Source organism: Ceratotherium simum, chromosome 33 (assembly GCF_057802395.1).
Source record: "Ceratotherium simum simum isolate JZ-2026a chromosome 33, ASM5780239v1, whole genome shotgun sequence".
Taxonomy (NCBI): Eukaryota; Metazoa; Chordata; class Mammalia; order Perissodactyla; family Rhinocerotidae; genus Ceratotherium; species Ceratotherium simum.
The window spans coordinates 13,867,145-13,878,264 of record NC_141932.1 but is presented as its reverse complement, the minus strand read 5'-3'; the positions used below and the strand labels follow the sequence as shown (position 1 = coordinate 13,878,264).

Sequence of the window (11,120 nt, the reverse complement as noted above, 5' to 3'; positions counted from 1 at the left end):
CAGCTCTTCTAATAATACGAATAAGAAACCTCACATGCTTACTCAAAAATCAATGTAGAAGGTATCCATTTAGTCATGGTAATATCAAAATATTAAAAACAATCAAATTATAGTTTAATAACGGAATGGTATATCCATATTTGGAAATTTGGTAAAAGCACGAAGAAAGGTGAGGTAGATTTATGCATTAACATGGAAAAATGTCTATAATGTATACATTTAAGTGAAGATCAAGCCAGAGGACGAAGAGGATAGTAGAATTCATTTTTATTTAAAAAGACTTTAAAAAATTTATATTTGTACAAATGCATAGAATAAACCTGGAAGACTACAGGCTGAACTGTTAGTTGTGTTTTCTGCCGTGGAAGAGAAAAGAAAGGGAAGAAGGACTAATAATATTTTACTCCCTCTACTCATGTGTTGCTTCAATGTTTAAATGGGCATTTATTCACATATTACTTGTGTAAATCAAAATAAATATTTAAAAAATAAAAGTAGTGCATGCATACAGTTACAAATATTAGACAGTATGTAAAGATATACTAAGAGTGTGGAACTTGCCAACAATCCAGTGCAAATGTGACCATTGTTAATGTTTCCTCATACCAACCTAGTGCCTTCTCTCTAGATTTATAACATAAATATTTGCGAGTGTTTTAAAAATTTTGTTCTTAAAGTTGTCTACCTTCTAATATAAGGTTATATCTTGAGCATTTTTCATGTCACTAAATATCAACCTACACGTCTATTTTTAGTACTGTATTGTACCGTGCCTATCCTCATTCGATTATAACTGATGGCTATATTAACTGTTTTTGGTCACTGTGAGGACCATCGCTTTTCGTACATATTTGTGCAGTTGTCCAGTGTTTTCTTTAGAATATATCCATAGAATGGAAACTGCTAGGTCAAAGGGCATGGCTATATATGGAGAGGGATAGTTCAGGATTTCCAAACCCTGGCTCATCTGTAGCAGGTGTGAAGCCTCTGTGTTCTGTCTTAGGGCAGTCTCCATTCTACATCCCAAACATCCTTTCATATTTTTCACTTACTTCTAATTAATATTATCTTTTATTTTACATGGCTATGGACTCCACCTTAAATGCAAACACAGTCTTCTACTTACTCTGTATTAGGCATTTTTCTGAGTGTTTTATAAAATCTAATGGATTTGATCTTCACAACCACCCTACGAGGTAAGTCCAATTAACATGCCCATCTTCTTAACCACAATAAATGGTGATGAATGGTTACCTATAAAATGCCCATTTTATAGATAAGAAAGCAGGATCATAGAGGTGATGTAAATGATGATTTAGTAACTAGCCCTTTGGCTCCAGAGGTTATATTTTTAAGCTATTGCCCAGTATGGCCTCTCAAAGCAGAAAGGTAGTAGGGGTGTAGGAAGACAGGGTAAGCGAAAGTTTATTTTCACACATAAAAACTGAACATCTCTTGTGAAGGGGAGTGATAAACCCCTCTGAGAGTCTTCTCTTGAAAGTAGGTTTTCAATATTATGGACAATGTCATTTGTGGAACTAAACATGTATTTTATTTACTTGGCTGCTAGGAAGCTCAGCTCCAATTGAACAGTCTGATCATACAGCCTGTACAGTGCTAACTTTATCTCTTGCTCTATTACTCCTTAATTTTTAATCTATTAATCTTATTACAGTAAAGCTAGTTATTTTTATTAGCTGTCTTAAACTTTCTGGACCAAGGCAGTCAAAAAAAAAGGAAGGAGGGAAGAAAGGAGACAGAGATGAACATCTCTTTCTGAGAACCCAAACTATGACAGGACTTGGAGTGGTCCAGGAAAGCAGGCATAAGATGGGAATTTGGAGCTGGATCACTCCCTACCTGTGATGGAAAGGACGACGGACCACTGGTAGTAGGTAAAGAACACACAGCCCCTGGTGCAAGGTGGTGGTCCAATTGTTAAAACACAGAGATTGGATTGGTGGTTACCAGAGGGGAAGGGGGGAGGGTGGAGGGTGAAAGGGATAATTCGGTACATGTGTGTGGTGATGGGTTGTAATTAGTATTTTGGTGGTGAACATGATGTAGTCCATGCAGAAATAGAAGTACAATGATGTACACCTGAAATTTTTGCAATGTTATAAACCAATGTTACTGCAATAAAAAAAAAAAGAAAAAGAAAAAACTCGCACTAGAATTGAATTGGGATGGTATCCCAGGGAAGGGGCATACACTAGCTAGTTCAGTGTTTCAGGAAATTGAGAGGTCTCAGAAACAGTAACTATACAAACAACGGATTGGATGACTATAGCTAAGCATCACTGATACCCTATTATAAGGTAATAAAAAGCTGTAGGTGAGTAACAGGCAATTGAAAGCCAAGTGTGGAAACCACATATCCTTCCCGGTGTTTCACCAAGAATCAATCTGCAGATCAACTTAGGAATTAATAACTACTGGTTGAGCTCCACAGAAGGTTCAAGGATCATAAAGGTCAGTTAGGGGAAAAAATGGGCCCCCTTGCATGTATAAAACAACACAATTGCTATGTCTGGGTCGCAAATACGGCTGTGACTCTTCTGGAAGCCCAACAAGAAAGAGTTACAATGTGGATAGGGAAAAAGCAATTTACTCAGCCTAGATTCAAATGAAATGCTCCACATGGGTCTTTATGCATCACTGATGTTGTGGGCAATGACCCCAAAAGCATTTCCAAATTAATGGTTTTATGAGTTTTGACAAATGCATAGAGCCATGGGGTAGAAATGAATACCGACTTTAGCCACTACAAAGTCTGGGCTAGGTTTGGGGCTTCATTTCTTACTAGCTGATTGGCTTAGACAACCAGGATCTCAATGTCCATTTTCACATCCATAAAATGGCAGTTTTGTTGGGAAGATAGATAATGAGTGGAAAGCTAATAATAGAGCCTATAGTCAGGGCTCATGTGATGGAAGCGGTTAGTGAGTGGTCTCTGCAGGAAGCTTCATTAAGATGATGGGATTTGACACTGGGTTCGGGCATGGCCTAACCTCCCAAGTCTTATTCTCCTCATTTCTCTATGGGCATAACGACACTTATAATCCCTTTCCAAGGTCATTGTGAAGGTTATATGAGACACTATTGCACACTCAATAAAATCCTCACTACAATTTGAGCATAGAGATGGGTGAACTCTCCAATGTCTGTTGACTATGCTTTTCTCCTTCCCACATCTTTTCAGTGGAAACTAATCTCATTTCTTCATCCAATGGGGGTCAAGGAAAACCATCCACCCAAACCAAGGGCCAGGAAACCAGAGTCCAGAAGCCAAATCCAACCTACCATCTTTTTTTGTATCTAACGGTTTCTTCCTTTTTAAATGGTTGACAAAAACCAAAATCCGAAAGGTGACTAATATTTTGTAACACCTGGAAATTATATCAAATTATTATTAATTAAAATTAAATTATATTAGATTCAAATTTCAGGGTCTATAAATAAAGTTTTATTGGAACACAGCCACATGCATTTGGTGTTTTTTTTTTAAATGCCTGTGGCTGTTTTTGTGCTACAAGGAAGAGTTGAGTATATAAGAGACCATATAGCTTGCAAAGCCTAAAATACTCACTATTGGGCCCTTTACAGGAAACGTTTGCTGACCCCTGACCTAAGCCATCAGTCGATAATCCAAACCCCAAGCTTCCCTTTCCATTAAACCAGAGGTCCCCACTTTAAGAGATCTATAAGACCCCCACTCCATTCTTCGCCAGTCAACTTACTCGTGAGGAGAGCATTGCTTCCATTTTCTATCTTTGTCATAATCGTTTGTCAAAGAACACCAACTCCGATTCAAAATATAGCCTTCCTTGGTGCATTTGCGAAAGAGTTTATTTCTGAAGGAGAAAGGGAAGATACACACGGGGGGATCTGCAGAGAAAGGGAGGAGCCGAAGGAGAAATATGAACATAGAAGGTCTTACAATTAACCATTGCTAAACTAACAGCACGTGCTTTTTCTATTATACCAAACTGTTTTCCAAGCGGTAGTTAAAACACGTAGAAAAGTCAAGATTTGGACTCAGGTTTATCTGACCCCAAAAATCATGTAGCCAGCTGCTATAAATTGCTTCTTGGACCCTAGGCACCCAAGACAGCCCATCATGGGAATGCTCACCTTGCCCTGTGCAGTACCTCCACCTGCCTTGGAATTTCCTATCAAGAGAACACCAGTCATAATCGCTGTGGGTGGAGATACAGTTGTAGTGGATTACGTCACCATACATAAATGGAAAGACGCAAGAACTGGAAACCAACTCTGGAAAAAAACAAATTGCTGAATATGGGGCAAGCTTACAAAGGGAATTGACTTTCTCATGTCCATCGTAATTATCAATGTCATGCTTCTTCACCTACTTCCCCCACATCCACATGTGGCTGGTCTCGCTAACTGCCTTCCCTGTGCATGGCACAAAATACAACAGTATATCAAAAGAAGCCTTATTTCAACCCAGAGCTGCAAACAGACTGGAGTTGCTGGCTTCTTTTTCATGTAAGTCCTCTAGCGACTGTACACTCGATCTCTGAAGCCGAGTCTTAATTCTGGAGTCTTTCTTATAGTCTCCTTTCTCCCTCTCTCCTAGAAAAATAATTTTCTTAGCCTGCCAAAGTTAGTCCCTAAGTTATCTCTCAAAGCTATCCACTTCCCTACACACTCTTTGTTACCCTCCAGCATCGTGTCTTGCCTTGACTATGGCAATAATTTTTTCTGGAAGGTTCCAACCTATTTGTCCCGTCTGTTTTTGCCGAGGAAGATTGGCCCTTGGCTAACATCCATGCCCATCTTCCTCTACTTTGTATGGGATGCCGCCACAGCATGGCTTGACAAGCAGTGCATCGCTCACCCCACCCCCCGCCCCCGGATCTGAACCTGTGAACCCCAGGCCGCCAAAGCGGAGCATGCAAACTTAACCACTATGCCACCACCAAGCTTGCCCTGAGAACTTTCATTCTTAAATACTAACCCGACCCTACCACTAACCTGTTAATATCCCATTGCTTTTAGGATAAGAAATAGCATGTAAATGGCTTATGATACGTTACCTGACCTGGTTCCCAAATACACCTCCAGCCTCACCTTGGACCACCCTTCCTTGTGCTCTCTCTGCTCAAGCCTTGTAAGGTGTCTTGAGTGTTCCAGCATCTTTCTCGCCTTGGGGATTTACAGATGTGATCTTCTGCACTTAGTGGGAATGCCACACCCCTTGGCCTGTTTACCCTCTTCTTAAGTTCAGCCTAAATGTGAATCTCCGTGGAACTGTCTTGAACGTCCAGACTACACTAGATCCACTTGTCCTGAACTTCCTTACAAATTCCCTTTTCTTGTATTTATTTAACATGTAATGATTTGTTCAGAGTCTGTCTCATTTGTCAGAAATGACCACATGTATCCTGTTTAATGCTAGACCCATGGTGGCAACTGATAGAGACTGGTACATAATGGAAACTTAATAAATATTGGTTGCCCCTTCATAAGCCTGAAATAATTTGGACACGAGATTCATTTATTTTTACTATTTAGCGATTATTCATTATTTATTGATATACATTATTAATATTTATTATTTAATAATAATGTTCTTATTTTTTAACAATTATGTTAGCATTTTTATTATTTTATGATTTAACTGTGTTATTATAATATTTTATGATTTAATATTTTAAATTATTATTTGACAGTTTTTGTGTCTTGGCATTAGTTATGACTATGTTCATTGTTTATTAATTAGTTATTATTTATATAATAAGCTCTTATATAGCTTACTCTGTGCTGGACATATTGTGCACAATTTACAGACACTAACACCTAATGATATCTTTACCTCATTCCAATGAACTGGGTACTGTCATTAGGCTCCCCCATAAGGTCAGCTTTGGTCCTGAGCACGTGATTTCTGTACACAGAGAAACTTTGCTATTCACTGCTCTGAAAATAGCTTGCTTCTGAGCCCAAAACCAAAAGGGCTGATGGGCCACGTTTTCCCACTATGTACTCCAAGCTATGTTGTTTCAACCCCAAATAAATAATTGCTGATTAAAATAGTTTAAAAAACAATCAACATTTTGGTAACCAAAGTCTCTCTTTCACTGGCTTGACTATCCACACAAAGTGTTCCCACATCTTTATGTCTCTCTTGAAACTCCCAATTTCAGGAGAGCTATAGGTTAAAACTGAGTACCAGCTGTCTACATGTGGTTATGGTTCAGCTCTTCCAAGAATTGAGACACCGAGGCAAAGTTATCTACAGTGAGCCCTAATGAGTTCCATGATTAACTTTTTAACTTAAAAAACAGATGCAAAATATCACATGTATGATTCGGTTTGTACGAAAAGTCCAGAAAAGACCAACCACTAGAGACAGAACGTAGACTAGTTGTTGCCTGTGCCTGGGGATGGGAATTGGGGGGTGATGGCAAATGGGTACAAGGGATCTTCTTGGGGTGATGGAAATGTTCTAGAATTGGATTGTGGTGATGTCTACACCACTCTGTAAATTTACTAAAAATCATCAAGTGGTATATTTTAAATGGGAGAATTTTATGGTATGTAGATTATACTTCTCCATATAAGGCTGTTAAAAGTAACTAACAAACAAGAAAACCCACAATTGCTAGTGTTAGTCCCAATGGAGAAGAGAATACTTTTCTGGAGGGGCAGGAGAGAAACTCTTGGAAAGCTCACTGAACTGGATCTTCAAATATATGATTTGGCTGCCATGATCATGGGGGCCTTTTGTGCCAGAAAGATAGCAAAGGAAAGAATAAAATGTCAGAAAAATGCAAGGAACTTTCAGGAATATAATATTGTTTCATGAGTTGGGGCTAACATTTGAGATGCAAACAAATGAAGAGACATTTCCCCACCTGGAACCGGAGGGTGTAAATGGGAAATCAATTCTGAAAGAGAAAAAAAATGAGTAAAATTTAGACTACTTCCTAAAATATTCCATTCCTAGATTAATGGCTGTTAAAAGTACCTTGACGTTCATATAGCCAACTACTTTCTTGCTTCGGGAAACCCTACACTATCCCATTTTGGGTGACTTATGATCACTTCCAATTGGAAGAGTCTCACATCTACCCAAGAAAGCCCATTAATTCACGTATGAGCTCCAACCATGCCAAGGGTCTCTCTTTGAGTAAATCTATCCCATCCAGTGTCGCTCAGTGTCCACTCACTGGCTGAAATTCCACAAGTCTGAAGGTTGGAGGGAACATTTTAGCTTTTTCCTATACATCAACATTTCAGGAAAACCTTTTCTTCAGTGCTAGAGGCTGAATACCCCCAGTATCCTTGGTGATTCTGTTTTGTTCTGCTTAGAAAATTTTGCTCTTTTGTCATTCCTGAGCCTGTTTCAGGGAGTAAGTGTCTCGGTAGCACCACCACCATCAAAGCCAGGTTAGACCTGGTTAAAGACTAGAAAGGAAATGCAAAGACCTGTTAACCCAACAATTAGCTAATGTCTAATTGGCCATTCTTATATTCCAGTCATTGTCCTCAGCTGATCTTCACAATAGCCCTGTGAAGGAGAAATTATCATGTAGAACTCTCTTCTCCTCCCTGTCCCCCAAAGGTTTACATACCAGCAAAAAGGCAACAGAGAGTGATTGGCAGCTATGTCACTGATGCGTGGGAACCAGGCTCAAACTCAAGAAGTCTGACTTCGGAGACTGGGTTCTGAACACAGTATAGATATTACCTTGGAATTGTCATCTACTCGTGCAAGTGACTTAACCCAGTTGCCTCCCTTTCTTTATCTTTGATATAACGATGCTAATTCATAGGTTCACATGAGACTCTAACTCAGGGGCTACTGTGTGGTGACTGTGCATCCGTGTTAGCTGAGAGCAGTCCTGCTCTTCAGAAAGCTAACAAGATGTCAAAGTTTTTGAAGTCATGGTTACATAAATTATTATTTTACATATCTTATATATTTTATATATAATTTATTATACAGGCGCCTGCCTCTGTACTTAGCACCTTATTCTAATTATCTCACAGAAACTGATGCTTGCAACACCCCTGTAAGGTTGGTATTGTTATATATTATATTTATAGGTTATATATTATTAATGATGATCTCCATTTTGTAGGTACAGAGATGGAGGCTTTAGAGAGGGAAACCACTTGTTCAAAGCCACAGAACTAAGTAGTTCAGGTATTCTGGCTCCAGAAGTTGAGCCTCCAAAATAATCCTGCCGCTGGGGGCACTGTTTCTGGCCTCAAAACTCTTTCAGGAGATGCTGCCGCAACGCTGAACCTCCTCCATGTGCAGGGTAGGGTCATTTTAGGATAAAACCATGGGTACTTATATTTCATTATAAAGGCTAGCAGTCACTGGCTGAAGTTTCTGCTTTGTCCAGTCACAGTAGCTAATCTTTACAACCTTTCATCTCTACTGTCTTGAATCCCCACAGCCTTCTCTTTATTTTACAGACAAAAGAGCAGAAAGATACTTGCACTTAAACCTTGTCCACATAGTCAAAAATGAGTGCAGCCTGGACTCACATCCAACTCTGTCTGGTTCCGGGAATAACCTATTTCTTTCAGACCCTGGTGCCCCCAGAAATGGTCCTTGGCCATTTCATCTACTAATATCGCTGAACACGGCCAAATTCTTACAGATCCTCTGTCACTGAGATTTATGTTATTATCGTATTGTACCTCTGGCCAGACATTACCGTTGTTACTATTTGATCCTTCTCCTCCATCTCTAGGTAATGATGATGAAGAAACACCACCATGACCTTCAGTGGAGGACTTACAGTGTGCCCAGTGTATTCTGAGAAAGAGAAAACAAAAGGCAGCCCCCCACACCCCACGTCCTGGCACTCACGGCTAGCCATGTCATTCTCCTACTGACATAAACAATGTCGTAGAAATAACGACCTCAGACAAGGTTACTCTGAGACCATGAGAAAGTGATAAGGCAAGACCACTCCAGCATTTTGTGCAAGCACAGGCAAAAACAAGTTCCCTGGGCCACAAATTACCAAACACCTCCTCCCCCTTGGCTGAAATGAGTGACTGCTGCTTCTTTACTGATTACATCTTCCTCGTCCTTCTAGTTAGCCTTCCTATAAAGAAGATTTATTGAGATACCCAGGCATAGAGTTGCCCCCAATTTCTGACAGTATTCAAATGAGTGAACTCCAGCTTCCTCAACCTAGCCCCCCTAAAATCTCCCAACCAGAACCCAAACCCTAGAATAGGTTCTAACACCCTGTTGTTTAGAACCCCAAGGTGCCCCATGGTACCCCAGGGTGTGTGGTCTTCCTGGCTGATTTTAGTGATAAAACCAATTTGTTCAACTCCTGTGTGAGATCCTGGTGGGCTTGGGCTGAATGGAGGGCAGTGAAATCTCCAAGGGCTTTTCCTATCTTTTCTATTTTAATCCTTACAACAGCTATGAGAGATAGAGATCACTTGTTCCCTATTGAATTTATTTGTTTTCTGGCAGGCAATTCATACAGTTCACACTTCAAACAAGTTATAAAAGGGAACTGATAAAAGTCTTCCCAGCCCCCCGTTCCCCTCCCCAAAGGTAACCGATGTTGTAATTCTTGTGAAACCTGCAGAGATAGTTGATGAATATTCGAGTGCATGTATTAATAATGTTTTACTCCTTTTTTTACACAAAGGATAGCATAACCTCCATACTGTTTATTTTAACCTTGCTCCCTTAACAAAAGATCTTGGAGAACTTTCCAAAACAATACATAATAAGCTTCCTCTTTCTTTTCTTTCTTTTTTTTTTTTTTTGTGGTAAGAATACTTTACATGAGATCTACCTTCTTAACAAATTTTTAAGTGCACGATACGGTACTGCTAACCACAGGCACTATGTTGTACAGCAGGTCCCTACCACGTATTCATCTTGCATGACTGAAACTTTATGCCCACTGAACACAACTGCCCATTTCCCCTCCCCCCAGCCCTTGGCAACCACTATTCTACACTCTGTTTCTACGAGTTTGACTACTTTAGATACTTCATATGGGTGGAATCACGTGGTATTTGTCCTTCTGTGACTGGCTTACTTCACTGGGAATAATTTCCCCAAGGTTCATCCATGTTGTTGCATATGGCAGGATTTCCAAGCTTTCTCTTTCTTAAAGATTATTATTACCATTCTCTAGATGAGAAGGCTGAGGCGTAAAGAGAGGCAGTTACTTGCCCATGATCACCCAACCAGTGAGAGGAAGAAGTAGGTTTTGAAGCCAGGACTCTCCAAATCCTCTATTCTGCACCAACCATTATGCTGTGTTTGAAAGATATTATGGACAATGGATAGAATCTGTTTCCTGCCTGTCTCTCCCAAAACCACTGCCTCCTAGGTCTCCTCTTCCTCCTCTGTCCACTCCTTCACCACTCTCTCACCCACCTTGCGAGCTCACCTGCTTTCAGCCCATACACACAGAGCACCAGGGGCACCCAGCTTGCCAGATTTTTCATTGCCTCCAGTTACCTGCAGATGACCTGCAGCGTAGCAAACGTTGCCTCTGATTTTATACTCTCCAATTTCCGCCCCTCCTCCTCAAGCTGCTCTCATAGCACACAGACTCACTCCTTAGCATTTTCTCCCGTGCTCTACATCTCAGAGCGCACAGAAAAATTAAGGACATCCATCTTAGAATGCTCTATTACAGCATTCTGAAAGTGTGGTCCCTGGCCCAGCTCCATCATCCGCACCTGCAAACTTGTTAGAAATGCAAATCCTTAGGCCCCACACCAGGCCTGCTGAAACTCTGGGGATGGACCAGCCACCTGTGTTGTAGCAAGCCCTCCAGGGGAGTCTGATGTTCACTCAAGTTCGAGAACCACTGCTCTAGAACTTGCTTAATATTTTCATATCTATTCATATAATTTACTCCCTTGATTATTCTTTTTTAAATGAAAGTCCAGCAAGAAAGGCAAAGCCAGTTTTAGACTCCTGGGTAAGTAAAGCTCAGAAAGGTGAAGCATTGTGCCTCTGGTCAGCCAGCACCTGGAAAGGACAGATCTAATCCCAGTTCCTATGTGTGGCCTTGGTCCACTTTAGAATTCCTTTCCCATCCACCATCTCTGGAGGGATCTGGGGACAGTGGAAGACGCAAGAGCAC

General features: G+C 40.4%; 1 protein-coding gene across 1 annotated transcript; it reads right to left on the bottom strand.

Moving 5' to 3' along the window:
- Window positions 1–3,574: 3,574 nt before the first annotated feature.
- On the bottom strand, window positions 3,575–10,542 carry LOC147912831 (binder of sperm protein homolog 2-like). Its single transcript, XM_087422277.1, has 4 exons — window positions 10,416–10,542; window positions 6,882–6,914; window positions 4,135–4,275; window positions 3,575–3,888 (listed from the first exon to the last, which is right to left on the bottom strand). Exons 1-4 carry the CDS (start codon window positions 10,471–10,473, stop codon window positions 3,737–3,739), a joined length of 384 nt encoding a protein of 127 aa, XP_087278403.1. The 5' UTR covers window positions 10,474–10,542; the 3' UTR covers window positions 3,575–3,736.
- Window positions 10,543–11,120: the final 578 nt, after the last annotated feature.

What these genes read in the sequence shown, in the direction of transcription:
- LOC147912831 (XM_087422277.1), bottom strand. Translation starts at nt 10,473, where the DNA reads ATGAAAAATCTGGCAAGCTGGGTGCCCCTGGTGCTCTGTGTGTATGGG. An exon ending in TGTGTATGGGCTGAAAGCAG is followed by an intron (nt 6,915 to 10,415) that starts GTGAGCTCGCAA and finishes TTTCTCTTTCAG; the next exon opens with AATTGATTTCCCATTTACAC. An exon ending in TTTACACCCTCCGGTTCCAG is followed by an intron (nt 4,276 to 6,881) that starts GTGGGGAAATGT and finishes GTTTTTTTCCAG; the next exon opens with AGTTGGTTTCCAGTTCTTGC.